General features: G+C 38.4%; 1 protein-coding gene across 8 annotated transcripts in view; it reads left to right on the top strand.

The window, feature by feature from the left end:
- RTEL1 (regulator of telomere elongation helicase 1) overlaps nucleotides 1–24,441 on the top strand; it is a 53,530-nt gene that overhangs the window by 7,764 nt on the left and 21,325 nt on the right. For all 8 annotated transcript variants that reach the window (XM_075516973.1, XM_075516976.1, XM_075516971.1 and 5 more), the window contains 16 exons: nucleotides 1,536–1,689; nucleotides 2,026–2,064; nucleotides 2,874–2,952; nucleotides 3,641–3,738; nucleotides 5,028–5,083; nucleotides 8,708–8,782; nucleotides 9,687–9,768; nucleotides 13,858–13,990; nucleotides 14,149–14,262; nucleotides 16,637–16,677; nucleotides 17,793–17,878; nucleotides 18,746–18,823; nucleotides 19,584–19,661; nucleotides 21,668–21,811; nucleotides 22,583–22,698; nucleotides 23,525–23,648. In XM_075516973.1, coding sequence (XP_075373088.1) covers nucleotides 1,536–1,689; nucleotides 2,026–2,064; nucleotides 2,874–2,952; nucleotides 3,641–3,738; nucleotides 5,028–5,083; nucleotides 8,708–8,782; nucleotides 9,687–9,768; nucleotides 13,858–13,990; nucleotides 14,149–14,262; nucleotides 16,637–16,677; nucleotides 17,793–17,878; nucleotides 18,746–18,823; nucleotides 19,584–19,661; nucleotides 21,668–21,811; nucleotides 22,583–22,698; nucleotides 23,525–23,648 — 1,497 coding nt within the window. The remainder of the gene's footprint in view (nucleotides 1–1,535; nucleotides 1,690–2,025; nucleotides 2,065–2,873; nucleotides 2,953–3,640; nucleotides 3,739–5,027; nucleotides 5,084–8,707; nucleotides 8,783–9,686; nucleotides 9,769–13,857; nucleotides 13,991–14,148; nucleotides 14,263–16,636; nucleotides 16,678–17,792; nucleotides 17,879–18,745; nucleotides 18,824–19,583; nucleotides 19,662–21,667; nucleotides 21,812–22,582; nucleotides 22,699–23,524; nucleotides 23,649–24,441) is intronic.

Genomic DNA, 24,441 nt, shown 5'->3' with positions numbered 1-24,441 from the left:
GCTGCATCAGCTGTCCCAAGTGCTGTAGGTGGCAAATGTGACTCTTGTAACATTTCCAAGTCTTTGCTCATAGAGAGGAAAAAAAAAAAAGTGCTGCATTATGAGAGTTTCCTCTTAGTTGGCTCGAAACCGCAACCCTTTCTCTAAATAATGAAATGAAAAGGAACATTTGAAATATGTCCCTTTTTTCTGCCACATGAACCACCTCCCAACCTCCCAGTGAGACTTCTGCTAAACAGCTGCAAAACTTCTCTTCTGATCGCGTGTTCTTCTTTCAGTAAACAGGCCAATGGAGGGTGTGCGATGTTTGAGTAGAGACAGTTGCAGCGTTGCGTCCACTACGTGCTCCTTTCATCAGAACATCTTTTTTTCTGTTGAAAAATGAGTGGAAATCCACACATAGTTGTTGGGATTTCAAAGGTTTTTTTCCCCTTTGTAGCGTTTTAAAAATATTAATTGATGCCTGTGTGCAGAAATTAACCAGAACAGCTATTCTAGAACTACTCGTTTTGCAATAGTTCTCCCACGGTACTGTCTGTTCCAGGATAATACATGGAAACTTAGTAATTGCTCTGAAATAAAATTGCCTCCTTTCTGATTAGATTGTTTACACATCTGTCTAGTTCAACATTTTTTTTCTTTATAACTTATTTCTTCATAGCTATTGCAGTCAAATTTTTGTGTAGGTTAGTCCTTAAAATTTCTCTTCATTCCTCAGGGAAAATGATTGATTCTTTTTGTGAATGAAAAATTTGTGAGGAAATATGTGACTTATTTTTCAAGGTCATAGAGTTTTGTCAAACTTATCAGTTTGGTGAGTGTTCAAACCATTACTTTTTTTTTTAATAAAAAATTAGTATGTTTCCTTCCTTCTCTATAATAATATTTGTTCTGGCATACATTTTGGCCCAAATTTTACATATGAATAATATGCATTTTATTGCTTTTTTTTTTTCCCCATGGCCCCCCCTTCCCTTTTTTCTCCATGCCCCCATCTCTGAACGCAAGATCACGAGGGGCAAGGGCCATGTCTTCATATGAGCGAATACAGGGAGACGAGTATTTCCTAAGAGTGTGAGAGGGATCAGGAAGTAGCTCTTTCGAAGGATGAACTGATTCTCTAACTAAAAAAATTTGCTACTTGGACAATTTGTCATCAGACAGCAAGCGATTTGGCAACCGCGTGGGAGAAACAAAAGGATGTCAAGAAAAATCTCTTAGCAGCAACACTAAGAATACAGAGGAGGTGACACCTATTAAAAACAAATGGGATCTTAATGATGACAGTGATTTACTATTAGATGGGAGTGGTAGAATGTTGATAATGTGGAAGAGGCAAAATCTGTTCTGCGTTTCAGAGAAAAGGATGCCTAGTAATAGTCAAAGTCTTCAGGTTTTTATAAAATGTCCTCTGGCCTGAGGTGGAGATCAGAAATGAAATCAAGCCTGGTCATCTGGACTTTATCAGCTATGAAATTGCCTGAGCAAATAGCATGGTGCAGTCCAAATAATGCTTCCATTTCTTCGTATTTTAGGAGAAGTTGTGTGAGGAGTCATCGTCTTTTGACTTGACGCCCTACGATTTGGCTTCGGCAATGGATGCAGTCAATGTTGTACTGGAAGAACAAGCCAAAGTAGTTCAACAGAATGAAATAAATGCTGAATTCAATATGGAGATGGCGAATTCAGGTGTGTTGAGAACCACAAACCAGCTTCACTGGGATTATAGGGTGCCATTAGCAAGAACAGGAAAACAACTTTTCCTAACAGTTTCTGGAAAATTGACTCTCATTAATAGATAAATTATCGTTAGTTAGTAATCACTGCCAGGCAAACATGAAAAGATTTGGCCAAATCACTGTGACAGGAGGGGTCATGAAGGGGAACAGTGAGTGGAATACAGAAGATGTCTTTCCATATACACAGCTGTAGCCTTCATATCCGTAATTTCTGAAGAGGCATAAAGAAACTAGGAATGAAACAGACATGAAATATCCTCTTTGAAATCTTTCCTTTTTTCAACAGGACTGAACATGGAACTTGAAGATATAGCCAAGATAAAGAGTAAGGCTATGTTTTTTGTGTGTGTTGAAAATTGTTGTTGAAACAGTTTCAAAAGGTCACCAACTATAAATCAGGTTCATGTAGCATTTCTGTAGACATTGCACATAACTGAGAAATTCATGGAAATTTGTCTCTTTTCAGATAATTTTGTGGAACATTTAGTTACAGTTTTTTTCCAAGAAGATGAGAGATTTGGCAGAGGAATGTGTTGCTTCCTTCTTTGCTAGAAGTTCCCTTGTTTTCTAATCTTGTCAGTGTGCTGGAAATGTATTAGTTGCATCATTCTGCTGTAAGAACATGATGCTACATAAAATTAATAGCAAGGACTTGAGATGTCTTACGTTTACAAAGGATTTCCAAGAACAGCTTTCCCCATCTGTAGAGAAGAGTTTAACATTTAGCTGACAACTGTATTTTCTAAGAGCATCATAGGCTTCATCTAAGAATTGAGGGCATAGAAGTTCTTAAAGTTGAATATGAATATTTAGAGGTAATATCTAGGAAATTGTTTTTGATCATTTTGACTTGTTTATAGAATCAAGAAAACGGCTAGGTTGCTGTCTTTGGTAACAGCCTTTGTAATAAAGTACAGAAAAGTACAGTACTGTATAATAAGAAACACTAATATTTATTAGTACTTGTATTTATACTATAATATTTATAATAATACTGTATAATAATAAATACTAAATAAAACTAATAATAAAGTACTGTAATAAAGTACAGTACCTTGAAAAAGAGGCTTAGATGTGTCCCAGAAGTGAGTTTCTGCAAACCCTAACTTTTTCTCTTTCTTGGTTCTCTTAAAGAAATTCTCCTTCAGCTAGAAAGTGCTATTGATGCTGTGGAGCTGCCACTGAATGATAGTGGAGTCACCAAAGAGGGAAGGTAAATGTCTTCTCATTAAATATGTTTACACGTTAAAAGTACAGCAGATTCTAGACCCAGGTGAAACTGGGTCAGCTGTTAGGATTGGTACTACTATTCTAGTTTCTGGGAATAGTATTTATTCAAGGTTTTGGGTTTCCTTAAATCCCCTTTCTGTAGTAATCATTATTTCTGGTGGAACTCCCTGTTAAAGTGTTTCAAGAGTGGAAAATCCTATGCCGTGTGTATGCCTATCAGGTATTCTGAACTGGAAGAAGCTCCTTGCTGTGCTTCTTTCAATTTCACGTCATGATTTCAACAGAGGTACTAGTGCTGCAGTGATTTGGTTTGAGGTACCTCAGAGCTCTGTAAGTCTATTGCCAAACTAATGCATATTGTACGTTGTCAAAAAATCATGGAAATTGCATGCAAATCTGTTTCTAAATTAACATGTATTGTATGGTGTAGAGAAATCATGAAAAATGTGAAGTATGTGGTCAGTATGCTTTCTGTCATGTCAATATTGTCTGCTGTCTTTATAACCAAATATTCACTTTTATTCCTGTAAATTTTTCTTTCTCATGGAGACAAGAACATGTTTGGCTACTAGATGGTGAAATTGTTGTTGTTATAAAAGGGTAACAGTGATTGTGTCTCTGTGATTATTTACCGTATTTACCCATTTGTGCTTTTTCTTTGTAAATTGCAGCTACATCTTTGATCTGTTTGCAGAGGCGCAAATAACGTTCCAGACCAAGTCCTCCCTCTTGGAGTCGCTAGAGCAGATTTTACAGTTTCTTTCAGGCCGTAAGTGTAAATTTGTTAGTTGTTTCACTCAGACTTTTCTCTGTAATGTAAGTAATTGGAAGTTTGCATTGTCTGGGGAGAGGAGGAGAAAGGCTTCTTTATTTAGATTTAAATTATAAAGCTTTTAAAAGCTAAAATCTGACCCTGAGGACCAGTGTCTTTTTATTAAGGCTTTCTGCGACATCCTCTGCTGGGAAACGTGTTTTATGTCTGTTCATGCAACAGAACTTGTTTTAAGAACCGCTTTGTGTCAAAACCTGAGCGTGTACCACACATGTGCATACGTAGAGGCTCTTTGCACGCAACGCTATTTTTCTCCAAAACCAGAAGGATTGTGGGGTGGAGCTTGTTGACATTTTGCTGATGGCGCTTTTAGTGTCTTGAGTTCTTCCCTGGTCATAGAGTTGTGAAAGAGGAATGTTGGGAATCACAGAATATGGGGTTGTTTGTTTGTTTGTTCTTGATTTAGCAAGCTTCTCTTCTACTGTCTATCAGCATCTGGTTCTTAACTTGCCCTTCTGCAAAGAAAAATCTCCAACTTCTACATGTGCTAAGAAAATGATTTAGTTAGTTCTTCCTAGCAGACTCTTCAGTAAAAGCATTGAAGAGAGCAAGCCCACTCCATGGAGACCAGAATATAGCCTGTCAGTTCTGCAAGTGCATCCTTTGAGAAGACATCTATCCTTCCTTCCCCGCCCCCCCTCCCAGCATCTTTCTCCTTTTAGGCTGTCTGCACTCTGGCTTAACAGGTGCATCTGTTTATCAGTTCCGTGGTCAAATTCTCATCAGCAGTCTATTTCATATGTTCTTTTAACTGCTCCTCTGTAGTCGCTGTTTTAAGCGTACTAGAAGCTTGGAGGTGATTGTAAAGGGCTATTTATAGCTATAGCAAAGGTTGGTTTTGTCTCTCTGCATAACGGGGTAGTCAGTTTTCTATTCTTTTTTTTCATGAGGCTAATATTAGTTGTGTGAGCTTTTGAAAAAGTAACCAAACAGTTTAAGCATGCGTATCTTTGTTTTAATTAACTCCTTTCCAATTTTTAATGTAGAGGAGCCTTAAGAAGTTTACATAATTGTCTCGGATGACAGCTTCCCCATGCGTCAAAGACATGAAACTTCCTTTGGAATGCCAGTTTTATGTTTCTCCTTGCATCTTGAATAGTGATGAAAAACTTGAAATAATTTGTTTCAGATAATATTTTCAAGTTGTATTCAGAGCATTGTGCCGTTCAGATAAGATATGGATGTATATTTGTGTTGTAAAAGTAATCATGTGTTATTCTCTTTAGGTACTGGGATATTTGTCAATACATCTGGATTGCATAAGCTCTCAGATATTATCCAGGTAAATAATTAACGCTGCTTCTATATACGTCTGAAGGAAAGAAGAGTTGGTTTAAAAAATGTGGAAAGACGTTGGATCCATTTTATTCCTGATTGTATGTACACTTGTGCAGTGATGGAAGTCTATGGGTTTTTGAGGAGAAATCTGCTGCCTAGTGGGATGGTCTGCTTTGATTTTTACCTAGGTTGTTCTTTTACAGTTTTGATGTCCCTTTTTGGAGATTCTCAATTTAAATTTGTCTGGGTTTAGCCTCCACCAGGTGGAGCTCGGTTATTGAGCTGTTTACTTCCTAGCAGCAATGTTTGGGAATATGAGACCTTCTCATGAAATAAAAGTACAGGCTAAGGGAAAAAAGGAAACAAAGGATAATTTAACTGTATTTTTTTTCCATTTAATTATTAAATTGAGGGCTCTGTAAAATAAAAATGTCTTTAGTGCCACAGGAACGGAATGTGGCACTTGTGGGTATCCATATGGTGCTGTCAGTCCTCTCCCTGTTGTGCACTTGCAAAACATTGATTATGAAAAACCTGGGCCCCGTAACACTAGAAGGTACAGTGGGTGGGGGCCAGTGGCCTGAAATTCACTTTCTAGCTTCCCTCTGAAGTTGACCAAAGTGCTAGTATTCTTGAGTGATACTCAAAAAGAGGGTAATGTTTGCACAGCTTGAAGTTCAAACAAAATGTCATCTTAGCTGTAGTGTAACATGTTGGAAAATCTGCTGATGCCTGGGGTGAATTTCACTGTATTCCCAGAATTTGGTCATTTCAGAGCATCATCTTGGCCCGAGTTACTGGGCATCACGTTGAATTAGACCTTTTCCTGACAATGAAATAAGACCTTTACTCCCCAAATACTTGTGGGGTTTTTTGGATCAAAAAGATCTCTTCCCCGCCCCCCCCCCCCCCCCCCCCCGGTCTTTAGTAGGTGGGTGATAATAATGATGACATTTTAATGTGTGTTAATCATTGCTTTTCTGTCTTGGTTTAATATTTTTTTTTTTAAATTAAAAATTATATCTAATTATATAATTCAGCCACTGACACAAGAAATTCCATGATGTTAAAGTCTGTCGTGGCTGGCAATGTTCGGTCTCTTTGTAGTTCTCTGGTTTTGTTCTACTCACTGGTAGCCTGCCTAATAGATTAGCTGCCAGACTTTTTCATAAATCCTTGATGTCATAGATCTTTCTTCTGGAAAACGTGCTGCTTACAAGTGTAAGCTATTTTTACAGGAAGCACAGGAGTGTCAAAAAAGGTGATAAAGTAATGGAAACACAGGCAGGAGGAGAGTAAAATCTATGTTAGAGCAAAAATGAGGAAGAACACAGCAGTTTATTTAATCTGAAAAGTGAGTTACTTCTGTGTCCAGCTCTGCATTTGGCAGTAGCAAAGGAACTCATTTTTCCTTCCTCAGTATTCTTGGATATGTCTAGAACACTTGTTAGAAGATTTGTAATTAAATTCTTTTCTGTCTGGGTGCGGTACTGACTATGTACTTAAGTTTTCCCTTTTTGCTGAAGGATTTATAACATTCCCACTTACATTTCCCTTTACTTGATTATTACTGTTTATAGGTTTTAGTGTCCTTTTTTAAGTAAACTAGGAGGGATTAAATAATCTAGATTTGAATTTAGCTGTGTTCTCTAAAAGTCCTTTCCGGAGTCTTGGGTCTTATTTATTTGTTTTGAATGACACGGCTCAGGTCTGTTTTGTCATATGTACCAAAATCTGCTGACAACATTCAGGTTGCCTTCTGCTGATTGCTAGAAACTCTTACAAAGAGGAAGTGTGAACTGTTCAGTATCGTTGCTTTTCACCTAAGAATTTACTTGCTATCTTAGCTTAATTGTGAATCTTCTTCTTCTAGAATTGGAATTTAATAGAGAAGGATAATCTTTATAATTTAAAGTTTTCCTAAAAAACATTATTAGATACTTGTAGGAGAACAGTCAGCTCTACAAGTTAACACAGTAATTCCTATAGGTGATTAATTTTTCTTACTTAATAAGACTTTCTGTGCTTACTTTGTCTAGTAGTAGTGTATGAAGTCATGCTGCATCTGTTGTGCTGGTGGAGAGGAGCATACACGTCCAAAAGGACACCACAGAATAGCACCCCGTGTAAAACTAAAAATGAAGCAATGTATTCAAACTCTGCAGACCTGCATGATAAAGACAACCTATCTAGCTGTATTTTGAACGGTCCTGGTGGGTTTGCAGTACTGAACTCATCGAATGCATGGATGTTTGTGAGGGTGTATTTGCAGTGGCATACACAGTATTTCATTTTTATAGCAGTGGTTCAACAAAACCGATAGGTATGTTCTGATACGGTAGTAGCAGTTTGTGTATGCTGATACCAACATGATTAGTACTGGAAGGTGAGTGTCGCTGTTCTTCTGTGGGGAAGGTGAGGTACGCTTAATTTAAATTAGTTTCCCAGGGTTTCAAAGCTGAGAGATGAGAAGATTCAGAAGTAGAAGCCAGGTCTCCTGCTCCCAGTGACTGGAGCCCACAGATTAGTGTGTGCTACAGATGAAAGGTGATTTGAATTGGAAGAGCAGTCTTTCGCTGAAAGCCAAGATCACTTTGCTGCTGCTGCTACTGCTACTGAGGACATGCACATGGAGAGTTATTGCAAATTATCTGCCACGTGATAGTTTGTTATCTTGAGATATTTTTAAGTAGGATTAGGTCACAGAGTCTTTGTTGGTTAAATGCAGTGCTTTCTTGTTACAGAGCCTTGTCTTCAAGACTTAATTTATAACTGCTTGTTTTTATTATTAATAAGTTTTTTTTCTTCCTTTTAGGAAAACATTTACTAAAGTCTTTTTTGTACACCCTATCTTTGGCTATTTTTCAGAAGTTAATATTTCCAGGAATTGTTTGGGGTTTTTTTTTGACTGGTGGAGAACATCTTGTTGTAACTAGCTGATATTCTTATGAGCTTGGATAATTCCTTTTAAATGTCTGAAGAAATTTTGTTTAGAAAAATTAACCAAAGCTATAAATGTTTGAGAACCACAGCTGTTTTCAGCGAAGTTGCACTGGAATGCCATATGTTTGCAAAAGCATCACCCTTAGTCATAAGACATCACATACAGGAAAGGGGAAGAAGCATAACGCTGTGCAGAAGCTTTTAATGTAATATATGGACAACTAGGTATGATTACAACTTGTTTTTTTTTTTTTTTTTTCCCTAAGCAGAGTATTATTAGTATCATGGCTGAAACTTTAAACTAAGGGAATTCAAAAAGTTCTTTTACACTCAGTTGTGACTCTGTGATCTCATGAACATGTAGTGTGTTTTATGTTTGTCCACAGCCAGAAATCATGAACAGTCTGAATAATAATACTGTCATTTGTACAGTTCGAATATATTTAGAGACTGGCTTCCATATTTTTGGAACAATCACAAAGCCATCTGGCTAGCAGGAATTGCCTGTAAAAAAATGTATTTGATCAAGATTCTCTGTCTTTATTTAATAACAGGAGCAAGGAGATATATTTAAGGTTATTACAGCAATAACTTTTGTGGAGATACTTCTTGGCACAAAGATGCATTAGGGGTTTTGCTGGAAACAGTTGTTAAATCTTTCCATTTGTTTACATCTGTTTTCCAGACAGTATTCAACATTGATCCTCCAGAAGGCACAACAGGTTTCATGCCACATCGGTCGATATCTAAATATTATAAGGTATGGGATGCTTTGTGTTCTACGTTTTTCCTCGCTGGCATTTAATGTCTGTGCTTAGTGTATCCAGGACTCAGAAGGATGTGGATAGTATAGCAAATGATGATGTTAATTACAGGGAGGATATGTGAGTTCTTCCAGGGAAAAAAAAAAAATCCAAGCACCCGAAAACCACCGAAGGACCTGCGGTTAGTTTAGGTTCCAAGGAAAAATAGGAGCTACACAGTAATTTTTAAAGAAACTCTAAAATGAAATTAGGCAAGTGCAGCAAATGTGAATTATTGAAAACTTTGATACTGCATATTATGCAAGAATTAATGTGTTCTTCCAATAATCTGTTCTCTTGACTTTAGCTTAGCCTATTACCAAGCAAGTACAGCAGAGCCACTGAACCTCCCCCCCTGCCCCGAAGTCCTTATAATTTATTTAGAGTTTGGGACTTATGGGCTGTGATGCTATAATGAATTTTAGGAACAGACCTTTTTTTTAGATAAAAGGTAACTTTCATATTAAGTTTAAGACTTGATACTATTTTGTTGCCAAATGAAGCAAATCTTTCTTACAATAATTTTTTTTTCTAGTCTGCATGTTTTATTCTGGTGGACAATATGCAAATAATTGGGTTCTTTGACTCTGTTCAGGGAAGCCCATGAAAAGCTGCTCCCATAAACTGACTCAAAATGGCAGGTTAAATGGTGATATACTACTTTGCTCCTTGTTAGATACGTTATGAAAGACTGGAAACAAAATAGGAAAGGCAGACAGGAAATAATACGACCTTACTAACACTATAAAAGTGACGCTAATTACATTGACTACCCTTAATGTGGGCTAGCTTTTTTGAGGGGTGAAGTGCAAGTTCATTTCTGTAGGCACCTCTAGAATTGTTTCTGTTATTTTCCTTCAGGTACATATTCATCTAGATAACAGTAATCAGAAGAAGAAACAAAGGACAGATCTCTGGAATTCATCGTCTGCAAAAAAACAAGGTACAGGACTCGGTCTTGGGGAGGCTCATGCAAAAGCTGGATTGAAAACTACTCAACTGCTCCTTTCTGATTCAAATGAGAGAAAACAATTGAAGACATCCCAATCTGCATTACTTCACATTTGTGAACAGGAAGTCCTCTGGGAAATTTTGGGATGTCATTGTAGGATTTTGAGTGAAACACCACCTATGTTACCTGAAATGTTAAAAATGACTCTGAGGAATAAAGGGCTGAACAGAATAACTCAATGAGGGCACGCTCCAGATCTGTCTATATGCAAAGAAGTTTTTAAACCCAAATGGCATAGTAGTGTTTCTCATAGAGCTGGAAAGTCTTAAGCCCATGATTAGTATGTCTTGTTGCCATGGTCCAAGTTAAAACCATGTAGATGTGGGATTGGGAAAGACTTTTTGATGTGGGATTGGGAAAGACTTTTTCCCCTCCACTCAGTTAGCAGAGAACCATTTGGTTGTAGGGTTTTTTTGGTCATCTTCTGTAAGATGAAGAGACTTGGAGCATTAGTGTTGCCCCAGAGCTCGCTCTCTCTACAACAGGGTAGGTTTTTAAGGCTTTGGGACTTTAAGTTTGAAGAATTCTAGGATTGTTGAGAGTGTTCCTTTGCAGTTTTATGTTTCCAAGTACAGCTCCATTGTGGATATGATGAGTTGAGGAGGTGCTTTTCACTTTTATAGTTACTTCTAAAGGGGAGGTGACATAAGCAATCTCAATATAAAACATTCTTGTACCAGTGCTGTTTCGTGCACTGCTGGAGTTGTTCTAGTGCAATTATTCCAGTGAAAGAAAATCATCTCCATTATGGAATGGATGCTTGTATTGGTGTAGAGAAAATTTTCAGACCGGCCCAAGAATGGGAAACCCTCCTTCAGGATTGATGTTGAGGTTTATGAAATGTTCTGTTATCCTTGTATCAGCTATATTTCTCCGTATAATTGTGTTGTGTTAAACACAAAATTAGCGTTGCTAAGGCTGCGACTACCTTTTACAAGAAGGAGATTCATGTATAGATATGATACTGAAAATGTGTGCCGAAAGTAGCGTAAGAGTAAATCCATGAAAGTTCTTAATCTCTGTTGAAATTACTCATATATGCTGGAGGAGTTACAATTGGTTGGCTCATTCTGAAGGCCTGTAGTGAAGGTTCATGTGATGTGCCAGAGAAATAACGCTTAAGAATGTGAATCCTTAGCCAGAAAATGCCAGGTCACGGCCTCAGGGCACTGTTACCTTCTCTGAGATAAGACCTTTTTTGGAGCAACTTCCTAAGTTCTTTAGGGCACGTTGTCACTTCTTGATAGTTTCAGCCTCAACTACGCTATTCAGTCCTTCTTGTTCAACTGAGATTTCTCCCTCTCCTAGTCTCTCTCCTCCCACCTATTTTGTTCCTTATGCTCTGCAGAACTTGGTATCTGGAACTACCTCAATATAACCATGCTTCGAAACAACATATTTAGAAGAAAAGAAACTTGGCTTCTGAATCAAAAGCTTATCCTAAGGCTCCTATAAAGCAGCACGGTGCTTGGCTTTGTTGGACCTCAACATTCATTCCTGATATATTTATTTCTTTTTTAATAAATACAGTTAGGTGGAAAACAAAACATTTTCTGATTGAAGAAGACATGCAGGTCCCTTTACCTAAGCCTTCTTAATACAATACTTTCCAAGGATCTTTGTAAATACCTTGCCTCATAACTATCCACTTAATTACTCAGTTAAATGCTCTTGAGAATGTAAATATTTGTTTCACAAAAGTCCTTTTCTTAAGGACAAAAGTAACATTTTTCAAAGAATGAGTTTCCATTAATTTACTGGCTTTGCACATAATGTCCCTTTACGTGTTTCCATGAAGTAAGTTCTGTTGTGTTGCTGAACAGAAGCATGCTGTTTGGTAATCTGCAAATATTGCTTTCTTGAGATATTGCTCAATTGGAATTTGAAGTTACAGGAATAATTCTAAGTAGGTTGTGTTAGATTTGTTTGCAGTAAAAGGCTAATAGAAACACTTTAGGTTTATTGCATAATTTGGAGGATTTATACACAAAGCCAATATAAAGCAGCATCAGAATTCTGTGATTTAGTAGACACATACTGCTATATTTGCTTTTCAAATAAAAACAATATTTGCAAGTACCCATGCAACAGACTAGCAATTTGTTGAGACTTGCACTGTGTGCAAACCTGGCAGAGGCCAGACAAGACTAATTAAGTCTCCAGTTTCCTGTAGTGGTATAGCAGATTGTGTAGAAATAATGCAAACCTTCTAAGAATAGCTGTTTTCAAAGGATTTTGTGGAAATTATTCACTCAAGTGTAATTCTCTACAAACTAGTTGGTGAAGAGAAGTGGCATAGCTTGGGATAGCTGATGAGATTACTGCCCTAGCTATCTGCTCTCTGCACAGATGCTGCTTATGAATGCAACATTGAACTGTTGCAGTTTTACGTTAAGATAAAATGCTTTTACTCTTGATTTGCTCTATATCACCATGTTGTAAACTATTAGCAAACCATTTCTCCATGGATTAGCTGTCCTTGTACCAGGCATGGAAAAAGCTGCTGCGGAGATCTACTTTGTGTAACATCCGACAGTTCCTGCTGGTGAATGGGACCTTCAAAATGGATTTAATATTGTTAAGCTTAAAGACATAATTGCAGAACACCAGGCTCAAAATGTACGACAATTCCAGCTTCTCCAAGAGCTGAGCAACTGGTGCCTGGCAGTCATCCTGCAGGGTTACAGAGTAGATGTCAAACAGAGCATTGGCAAGGCAAATGCGAGTGGTGTTCTGCTCTTCTAGGCCATCCCATATCAGCACAGTTTGCTTTTATGCTGGAATTTCTTAGGCACCTGACATAAGTGACTTTCTTCTTGTCTGGAGGTACTTACTGGCCTGTCCATATACAGATCCTAACTGTAATTAGCACCAATTCTTAGTGTGAATTAAAGAGATACAGAACTTGCTAAATTTTAGAATGTGATTCTGCTAGAATCTGGACATCGTCTGGATGGATTTGCCCAAATGAGGTGGAAGGATAACACTGTAGCTTAAAATAATTGTTCTGTTGTAATTCTAAGCAGTAAGTGACTCACTGGGCATGTATTACTGGGGATTTCCAGAAGCTGTTCAGCTCCTTTTTGGAAACATGGTCTTTGAATGAAGTGTATACGTTTAAAAGGCGTGCACATGATATGTGGATGCTAGATATTATTGTTTTGCACAATTAGTTTCAGTAAAAAAAGAATCGGAAACGGAAACAATAGCTAATGTTTCATTTGGCTGCTCTTGTTCTTGACGTAGATGATTGTTTTGTTCCTTTGTTCCTTTGACTGTTTCTGAAAAGCTGATGCTAAGTTTTCAGCAAGAACACCAATGGTACAACTACAAGCTGAGCAATGACAGAAATGACTAGTGTGATTTATCCATTTTTCTTTATATCCTTTCTATTGATAATTTATAGTATGCCTGATTTTCAGTGTCATGCACATTGTATATCCACATCCCGCAACAGATTGGAGTGGAAGTTGAAAGGTTTGGCAGTTGGTTGTGGGGGAAAATGGAAAGTTTCGGTTGAAAGGTTTATAGCCATTGGAAATTCCTGATGGGGAGGGGTTCTTCTCTTTTCAAGCAAGAGCAGGGGTGGAGATATTTTTTATAGCATCTTCAGTTGTTTGTCCTTCATCCCAGTATTCTGCAGTTCTTCTATCACGCTTCCCCTTCCAATTGTCTTTAACAACAGGAAGTGAATCAGTGGATGGAGGACTTAGTTTTATCTGCTCAATCTGCCCATTACTTGCCAACAAAAAGATCTGATGCTCTGTCTTTTCTATAACCACCTTTTGACTAAAAGTATAATCTACTTTAGGTGTGAGGGAGCAATGACCTTTTAAACTAATTTTCAAATGGGCATAGTAATTAAATCTGGGAAGGACCAAAGCAGAACATAACCATTTAGCTTCAGATGCTGGCCATTTTACTTTCAGAAGTTCAGATGCAATGTGCTATATGCTAGTCATATTCTAATTTTTCCACTTACAGATTTGCTTCTTAGCGTTTTCTCTTTATCTGATACAGGAAAGACCTTAAGCTATTGGTGTTTCAGCCCTGGCTACAGCATGCATGAGCTTGTTCGACAGGGAGTCAGGACAATTATCCTTACTAGTGGGACTCTCTCCCCCCTCTCATCATTTACAATGGAAATGCAGATGTAAGTACCTACATGTGTGAACAGTACCGTTACTGAAAATGCACAATCTGCTCTTGTGATTTTAGGTTTTATCTCAGGATTTTTGAGTGTTCTGGACTGGTAGCCAGTAGGAATCATATAATGAATATGACTGGGATCTTACTTTTGTGTTTCTCTAGCCCTTTTCCTGTTTGCTTGGAGAATCCTCATGTTATTGATAAACACCAGCTCTGGGTTGGGATCATTCCTAAGGGACCTGATGGAGCTGTACTTACTTCTACCTATGAAAGAAGGTAATGAACTTCCATGTGGAATTCTTTGAAGTCTCGGGTTCCAACATTTGGGGTTCTGCTTACAGGAGGGTGCTAGTGGAATAAGTTCTTTTCTTGGATAAACACTGTGCTGAATAACACCACCCTTTAGCAACTACTGTTGAAAATTTCGAACTGGAGGCCTGGAAGGGATCAAATGTCAGGGCACTGAGTGCACTGATCATCCTTAATGGCCCTGACCAGCCTCAGCTGGGACCTCCACCCACAACCATTGCCCAGGAGCTCCTCTTAAGGTCTGGCATAGCCCTTCAGTCACTGCCCAAGCTGTAGGACTGTGTGTCTCCAGCTCCATCATTACCACACCTGGCCATGGACCCTGGTGATCTGACCCTGAGCTATGGATTGACTTCCCGGTTTGAGCTCGGACCTGCCTTGCGATCACTGGACTGTGACACTTCCTACTGTCACTGGACCTGCTCCTGGTTTACTGACTTGCATTCCTGGCTTGACCTTGGACCTTGCCCATCACCATGACTTTGCCTGATGGTCTGGACTCGTGATTGAGCCTGGCTACTTCATCCAAGTCTTTCCTGCTTGCCTTGCTCTGTTAGCGTGGGTCTGGGCCCTGGCTGGCAAGACCCCTGCCCTGCATGCCTTCATATCATGCTCAGGTACCACCTCCCTGTCCCTTACAGAGCAGTCCACCCTCACTGACGTGGAGCCCCATCCTAAATTTCTTTGCTGAAGGCTTAATTGATTTGAAACAGGACTGGCCTTTGCAACAACTATTTTTATATTTAAAGCTTGTCACCATGACCAGCCTCTCTTTTACCTCTGCATTGCCTTATTAAGGAAAATATATCCAAATATTTGTCAAGCTTTTTGTCATCATTTTTTCTTGCTTTTCTCTGGTCTTTCATCATTTTGCCTGTGTCTTTCTGTTCTTCAGAGTAGACGGTGCTTCTGCTGCAGCTTCTGCTGCCAGCAGAATATACTGCCAGCAAGGAAGGCCAAAACCTGATTTCGTTGTATATTGACTTCCGTAGTGCAGTATGATAGTCTTCATTGGCACCTCTGCATGTAATTTTAAAAGGCAGTTTCCAAATGCTGTGGTGCACATGGCAGAATGTTCTGTGCTTGCCGGTTCTCTGAAGTTACTGAAGAGTGACATCGCATTGGCACTAGTACTGTGTTTGGGGATGTAATCCTGCTGTAGTAGTTTGAAATGAGTTCCTTGTGTGTGATACACGTGTTCCTCCACTTAACTTTCTTTCTGTAGTACAGACATTTTTATGTGTTAGCACATTCTTAAATCTAGTCCAATTTCAACATTATAGACAAACCTCTGGCTGAGAATTCTGTAATTTAGCCTGCTGCAGGCCTGACTTACTCTTTTTCAGCAATACAGAAAAATAAAAAAATAAATCTCAAAGAGCTTTTACTGAAAAAAAGGGAAAAATGCCAGATGTTCCACAGAACTGGAAAGGGACTCAGCAATTGTAATTGATTTTGACAGAGAAGAAGTCTGGAAAACCCTCAGACTGTATTTTTCATTTTCAGAAGCTTAGCGTGCCGTTTCAGTGTATTTTGTTGAAGATATTGTCTTTTAAAGGGTGGGGGATCCCCCCCCAAGGCCTAGAACACTTTTTTTTTTTCTTTTTAAGGAAGGGAATTCACAGTGTTTGCTGTGTTTTGACAATGTCTCTGTGGTGCTACCAGTATTTGTAGATCTTACAAAAATAATTAAGTTCCTTTTTTTTTTCCCCTGCATATGTAAGTTTCCTGGGAAAACAGTATGCAAAACTACAAGGCACTAAAAAGAAAGAAACATAAAGGCATGAAAGAACAGGTGACTTTCCAGTCAGGACTGGAAGAAACAGATAAATACTGCTTGTTGTAGAGCAGTACTTTTTCAGTGAAAGCAAAAGTGATTTACTTGGCTTATGCCACAGGTAAATAACCATAGTAACCAAATTCACCCTTTTTGCCCCTGCAGCCTCACCACACCTAATTCGTCATTCAATAATTATCTTACATAGTTGTAATGTTAGTCAGGCTTGGCAGCATCTGCAGGCTTTTCCGATAGAACTTTCACCCTTAAATTGTTAGTATTAATCACAAAACTCATATGGCTGCCCATTTCCACTTGTTACATTTTGATAATATTGAAGCTTAGATCATCTTCAGTGCTAATAATAAGAATATTTAATAGTAGTAGTAACGTGTAGTCAAGGTATTACTAACTTTATGTCCTTGGTATGGGTGCTTGCCACAGGAAGGAGAGCAATTAGGAGTACGGATATGCTATTTTAGATGAATATCAGAGGAAGTCAATAGCTATGAAAAACGTAGAAAAGGAAGCACAATGATGTTACTTGATTCTTCTTCTTTGTAGGTTTTCAGAGGATTATTTATCTTCTCTGGGGAAAACAATTGGTAAGTGAAGTGTGCAGATTTCAGAAATGGGTTGTGGCACAGGATTTTTAGAAATCTCTGAGAAGGAGAAATACTAAAGAAGACATAATAAGACAGAGAAAGGTAAAGGATTGCGTTGCATATCTAAATGCTGTCTGGTTTTGTATGCTTCTGCTCAGGCAGCTGGCTACTGTAATTGCATACAAAAATGAGTTTGAGTCTTTGGTTTAATATTTCCAATATTCCCGATATTGTATTTCTTGTCAGGTGTTTGTGTTTGGGTCAAAAATGTGGTCCATAAACATGGTCAGAAAGTGGCGCGAACTAGAAAATCAATGCACAGAGATGATGCAGCCAAGCATCATTTGCAGAGCAATTAAGGATCACAAGAAGTCGATGCAATTTCTTGTGATATTTTTAAAGGCACTGTGTCAAGCCCACCTTAAGTGGCATTTATTGTTTGGGTAATGTTTTACAAATATAATAGAACTACAAAATTTTAACACATGAGGACAGAATAAAAGAAGAACACTTGTGGAGCTTGGCTGAGATATGATTGAAAGGAATCTGTTAAATCTAGAAATGTTTGAAGGAAATGGAGGAGAGTGCTCTGAGATGTTCAGCTTGGCCTAAAAGGGGAAATTTAAGACAATGCTTTCAGAAAATACCAGGTTAATGTTTTTTTCAGGAAAGCGTATACTATTTGACTAGAAAACTCTCACAAGCAATCTTGTGGTACCTCATCCATTGCTTTGAATGTTTAGACTGCGGTGGACAAAGAGTGGAGAAAATGATCTAAAAACAGATCCTGCTGTCACCAGGGCAAATATGGCAGATAGTGTTGTATCTCTTTCGTCTATAGCATTTGGTGTAGCTCATAATATCTTTTATCCTGTTAACACTACACTTTAGAAAGCTAGTTAGGCATCTGTATAAAAGTTTATACCTTGACGACAAGATTATTGAAATTACTTTAAAAAATGAAACAACTTCTAATACATGAACATTCATGTCAAGAAAGTAGAAAAGATTTTGGAAGGAGCCCATGCTGTTTAGTTTATTTTTCCTCTGCAGTCTGTGTACTCCATCCCAGGATGAAAATGTCCTCAACTATACACTTGCCTATCTCGTTGCAGGTAACCTTGTGCGAGTTGTACCACATGGGCTGTTGGTGTTCTTCCCATCGTATCCTGTCATGGATAAGAGCCTGGACTATTGGAGAGTATGTTAATTGCTCTGCCTTTATTAGGTGGTTTGGTTAACACATGTCAGACAGTTTGTAGTTATGCTATCTAACCGTGCTCATGGTTAGATAGCATAAAAAAGTCTTTGTTGATAAGTACATTATAAATTACATGATAAATTCTTATCAACAAAGAATAAAAAATTCTTTGTTGATAAGTACATTATAAAATCTGGAAAGTAAAAAGCCAGGTCAGGCTTCTTTTATTTTGATCACAATACACTGAAATGCAGTGCTGTAGAAACCAAACCTTAAAAGAATCTTAATACATTCTCTCATCTGATCTGATCTCACAGTTCGTTTAATTTCACCAGAATTCTCTTTATTAAACCTCCAAATTACAGTTGGTCTAAGTGTTTCAACTCTTGGGGGGGGGGGGGGGAATCCCAATATGAGCATTTCTCTTTATTTTTAATTTGTAACTGTTGCAACTGTAACTTTTGTAACTGCTGTACTCATGACTTGAGTGCCCCTGGTGAGACTTGGTAGGACAGACCTGTTTTAAATGCTCCTCCTCCTTAAAAGAGAATGCTGGGGACAGAGGTGTCATACTGCAGAGTGGGTCTCTGGGAGGTGGATGGTGAGAACTTGCAAGTTGGAAGGAGAAGAACTGGATCTCCCGTCTGTGTAATAGCTGAGTTGCACCAGCTGCAAGGAATCACCTTTAGTGTTGTTAGGATTGCATGTTTCTGCTCCCATCTCCTCCCATGTTTGGCAAGAGAGGAACAGACTGCGGTGGGGAAGTCTGTGGTGACTGCTCCTGAGCGTTTCCTTTCTTGTGGGCGCTTCTGGCATGCGCTTGTTTTCACATGGCCATCTCTGATATGTTCATTATTTGTTTAACAGGAGCATGATTTTGCTAAAAGAATAGAAGAAGTGAAGCCAATGTTTGTGGAACCCAGGAACAAAGGAAGCTTTGCAGAGGTCGATTGTTTGCATTACATACCTATAACATTTTCATAAACTGTTTTTATGTTTAAATACCTTCTCTAAGATGTGTTTGGGTGTGAAACACCCAAATTTTATCCTAGAATAAATTTTATCCTAGGATAAAATTAAAACTCTCTGAGCACTTCTTTGAAGTATAGTTCTTCTGTGCATCCTTCCTTTACTCTTTTGGCTGGTTGTGCAGGGTGCAGTCTTCATTTGAAATCCAGTGATGTTAACAGTGGCTAACATACATACGGACTGAGTAATCGAGATGGTAGAAAGCTTTCGCTTCAGTAGTCAGCATCTTTTAATGTTCTGCAGGACATTTCCTCCCAGCTTGTCATGCTTTGGGTGTTAAACAAGATGACACTGCACAATTCTTATTTATAGCTGCTGTGTTTGCTTCTTAGAGTAAATAATATCCTTGAATTGCTTTCCTGGTGTGCCTGTTTTACTCAAGGATCTGCAGAAACACAGGACAGTCCATGTTTTACCTTCTCATCAGAAGTATCTGACATTAATCTTTTATGCTTACCCAGATGTATTCTAGATTTCACAGTAATGTAAGGATTTTGCTAAGCAAGTGACTTCTCACATTTGCAATTAGTAAAAGTAAAGAAAATTATACTAAGCCAAATTAATCACATTTTAGATCTTAGTGTACGAGTCAAATTTAGCTAGTACAGCTTTCTACTTATGCATATGCAAAGGATAATATCATTCCTGCTCTTGCTTAAACTAGTTTATCTTTTAGGTAATGAATGCCTACTATGATAAAGTTGTCTGTCCTAAGTCCAATGGAGCTGCTTTTTTGGCAGTATGTCGGGGGAAGGTAATGTAACTGAGAATTTGTTTCCTCTGAGATCAGATCATATAGTTGATGGAAAAAAACATCATTCTGGGTTTCAGTACATTTCTGTTATTTGACTGTAATTATATGTGGAAAAAAAACCAAGAGAAGTAGGATGCCCTGAAGCCTTTTCAAAATTATGTCAAGCTTACATATGCCTCATTGCTGTCTTTATTAAAGGGATACACCTTTGAGTTCTTTAAAGGGGACGAGCATCATACATTTCCTGTTGGCTGCTCACTGAAAACTCAGCCCATTAGATGAGAACAACAGTTTCGGAGGAAAACTGAAAGAAACATTTGTAATCAAACATGTTAGAACAACACTGCTGAAAACACAAAATATTGCTTAGCTTTAAAAAATTTACATTAACTTCAAGTCCTGTGGACACATTTGATGGCTTTTCATTTACATTTTCCAGTACTGATAAATGGATTTATGATATCAGTGGAAATATTTGCAAAATCCTAAATTACTCTTAAGGCCTTTTTGCTGCTGCTTACTGCCTACCAAGACAAGATTCAACATCTTTTGAACCTTCAGTCCCAGCCTCCAAAGCAGCGGTCAGATCAATGAAGAAAAAAACGTAGCTCTTTTTGGGTGGGACTCTCAGTTGAATATGCCTGTCCTTCCAACAACAGCGTATTACCCTGAGAGGAAGAGAGTGTGGAGAGATCATACTTTGCAGTAACACACAATTGAAGGGTAGACTGTTTAGTTTATGGTAGTCACAGGGTTAATAGTATGACTGCAAAATTGGAAATATTTGAGAAGATAAACCAGAAGAGCCATGTTGTCAAAAGCTCTCAAACTAGCTCCCTTCTCAGCCATCACTTCAAGATTCCCTCCCAGGTTGTTGCCCAGCTTTTACATTAGCAGGAGGCTCTAGCAAGCTTTTTGTGTTCTCTGTTCCCTGAAAGAAACCTAAAAAACCAGCCATTTTTATAAAGAAGAGATTGTCCCCATTGCTCTAGTTCTTTTACTAGCTGTACACGCCTTTTTACTAGGCGTGGGGTGTCTTTAAAAGTTCACAGGAATTTTCTTTCCTGTTTTGAGGGGGTGAAGGGCAGGTTTGTTTGGTGGTGGTGTTTTTTTTTTATTATTGTTTTTTCTTTTTGTCTAAGCTTGGTCTTCTCATGCTCTTATTAGCCTGAGAGATTTCCTTTGTGCCAAGACAAAATGTCCATAAATACAACTATGCAATTGCCAGCTCCAGACGGATTATAGTGCATGCTGTGATTGCTCTTCTTAGTGGCAGCGCTGGCTTAAGCTGAGTAGAGTTGGTCATTCCAGCTGCCCATCCATCCCTGATTTTATATTCCATCACAGCTGCTTGTGCGGCATGATAAATGAGATTGGAGAATGGATTTAGCTGAAAAACAAACCAACTTCCCCCCCACCCCCCCCCCCGAATTATTTTTCAGTCTGTTCAACTCTGATTTTATTCATTTCACAAAGTGATTTGCCAGCACAGCGTGGGATGTGAGCGTGTACGGGGGGATGCGCGACAAATACTTGAAGGGGTGTAAGCAGCACAGCTGGTGGATATGACACTATAGTCTGGTGGATTCTGAGCAGATCTCCATTATTGCTTTGAAATGATTCTGTTAATTTTTAATGTCAGGGAAGGTTTGCTATGTTCGTATCGTGTCTTGTTAACAATTCAGCGTATGGAAGGTTTAAACAGAGGTATTGACTGCCATTTTAAGACATCATCTGAATACAGCTGTTATGCTTATCCAGGAATACAACATATGCATTAATGGTGTTGGCTGAGGTATGCTTTGTCAGGGCCTCCTAGAGGAAAAAGCTAAGTTTAAAGTCAAGGTAATAAAGGCAGAAAATCTAGTCGAAACTATTCATAACGTATTCATAAACTACACTTGGCTAGGGATTTAATTTAATAGAGAAAAAAGGCCAATAACTGCTGAATTGCTCTGAAATGTCGCTTCAAGTCCTGTTGATAACGGAAAACACTGTCTCTTCAGGCCAGTGAAGGCTTGGACTTTGCAGACATAAATGGACGAGGAGTCATCATTACCGGGCTTCCGTTTCCTCCTCGTATGGAGCCCAGAGTTGTTTTAAAGATGCAGTTCCTGGATGAAATGAGACGGAGTGGTGCGGATGCACAGGTAATACCGGGGAACTTTTTACTGTTGGCTGTTTGCAGGTCCCTGTCATTGTTTCTCCCTCTCGTCTCTGTGGATTTTGGCTTTTGTTATCCAAAACAACCTTGGGAGTTTGTCACAAATAGTCACCTTTTTTTAATAATGTTAAGGGTTCCAAATTCTGTCTCCAGTGAGACCGTCTCAATCAAATATAGGCTGAAAAAATGGTGTAATTAAAGTTTCAGTCAAAATCTTTGTGTGCGTGTTAGCCATATATCTTTCTGAGGGAATTATTTCATCTAGAGAGAGGGTATGCAGGAAGAATTGCCTGTGCTGGCTGGTTTGGGGATTTTTGTTTTGGTGGTTTAGGGGGGCAAGCGTTATTTGTTTGTGGTTTTGTTTTGCTTTGTTTTGTTGGGGTTTTTTTTTCTGTTGCCTCAGGCACGAGAATGAATGGCATTATACATTTAGTTTATTGTCCTGCAGGATAGCTGTTAGGTCTTGAATAATATGGTGAGTCTGTTGTACTCCTGGGGCTGTCAGTGCATCATATACTAAATAGCCCCTCGAATTGGATATTACTACTCGAGTTTTCTGTGCACCATAAGCCAAGTGTGATATTCGAGTCAACCTGTATTTGGCTTTCCAAGGCTTTTAGAGATTTGTCAGTCCACCTTGTTAGATACTTTTTTTTTTTTTTTTAAATATTTCTTTAGAAAGGAATAGTGACTGTACAGCATGGAGAATACGTTTTACCTGGTAAATAATGTTAATTCTTTGTCCCACCTATTGCAGTATTTATCTGGGCGTGAGTGGTACAGTCAGCAAGCTTCCCGGGCTGTTAATCAGGCTATCGGCAGGGTCATCAGACATCGCCAAGACTATGGTGCCATCTTCCTATGTGACCACAGGTGAAACCTTGGCTCTAGAACATAAACATACATCGACATCTTTATATCCCAAGCTTTATATCCCAACACCGGTATTGGTATTTTGAATATAAATGTGCTGATGTTACTGTTTGGAGAAGGCTACAGTTCATAAGTAATTACATTATTTTATGTAACAGGTTATATCAATATTGCACTACTTTAAGAAAGTAACTAGATTGTTATCTTCTGCTCCCAAAATATACTGTCTTGGAGCTGCAGAAAGAGGTTAATGGTATTAATGCAAAATAAGCCAATTTGTTGAATTCATGTTTGTAATGCTACTGGAAATGATTATGTGATAATAACTTATGGGTTTGCATTTTCTCCATCTCTCATTTGAGAAGGCAGTCACCAGCACTGCAGTTTTTTGAGCGAAGGAGGACAAAAATGAGGAAAGATTAGATTGCTGAAACAATAAAATCTATATTAATATGATATATTAATATTATATTAATGGGTATTATAATATTGATATAATATGTATATAACAGGCAACAAGAGTTTAACTGATAGCCTTCAATGCTGAGGCTTGACTCGGAAGAGGGAGCAGATCACAGTTCAGTACTACTGTTACTGTTGCACAGTTAAAGATTTTATGGACGAAAAATAGGAACTGGCTGATTGCATGGTACGTGCTATCAACAAAGCCCTTTTCTCCCGAGTGAAGACAACACCCCATTATATTTACTGCACTGTTTCAATCTTTTGTTGTCTTGCTGCTTCTCCCTTGTCCTTTTGGACCCTGATCTAGCATTTGTTTAATTTATGTAGACCAACCTGGCAATCCTTTTCCAATCCTACACAGGTTCACAACTGGTGATGTAAGAGGCAAGCTGCCTTCGTGGGTCCGCCCGTATGTGAATGTTTATGACAATTTTGGGCATGCAGTCAGAAGCGTCTCCCTCTTCTTCCGTGTTGCTCAAGAAATTGTAAGTGTCTTTATAAAAAAAAAAAAAAAAAGAAAAAGAATAATTTATTGATAGTGTTGGAAACTGGGAATACTAATCCAGGTGAGAGATGTGACAGAGTCACTTGTCTTGTCACTTCTAAACATTGGAAGCTTTATGGGAAAGGAGATATGCCTCCTCTTTCTCTAGGAGTGAGCTGGGAGCATCAAAAAGCTTTCTACCTCACCCTCATGGGGAGGGTGTATGTGTCGAAGAATCAGTCAAACCCTTAAATTTAAATCTAAGCTGACTGGTAAAAAGAGTGAGATAAACCCATCAATTATTATTACAGTTCATCACTGTTTCATCTTTACTAATGTGGCTTCTGTCTTAGCATTAAGAAGCTCTTTTTCTCAGTAAGAGTTCCTTGATTTAAAAAGTAATATTGTAAAAAGACTTCCTAATTGACTGGAGAAAGTCATAGCAAGAAATGGGCTGGAAGCCAGAATGGGGAATTCTTTGTCCCGAAAATGGAGATTAAGATTAAAATGAACACTTAAAATTTCACATACGGACTTGGATGACTTCCTGGAAGATGCTTTAGCCAAATACAAGTTGTTCAAAATAATGAGTTACAGATGGATGATACTGGATGACTCGATGATCTTTTCTGATCATAAATGGGAGTTTCATGGTAAATAAGAACCACAACCCAACGTGCTTTGTCAGAAGGAGCGATGTTGCAGGGATAGCATTGGGAAGCAATTGTTCTTTAGCAGGGTCATGACCCTTTTTCTGTTACACAGATCACTTAGATGAAGTGTAGTAGGCAGGC

Source organism: Mycteria americana, chromosome 14 (assembly GCF_035582795.1).
Source record: "Mycteria americana isolate JAX WOST 10 ecotype Jacksonville Zoo and Gardens chromosome 14, USCA_MyAme_1.0, whole genome shotgun sequence".
Taxonomy (NCBI): domain Eukaryota; kingdom Metazoa; phylum Chordata; class Aves; order Ciconiiformes; family Ciconiidae; genus Mycteria; species Mycteria americana.
Note: the sequence above shows the minus strand (reverse complement) of the source record. Positions and strands in the feature narration are given on the sequence as shown.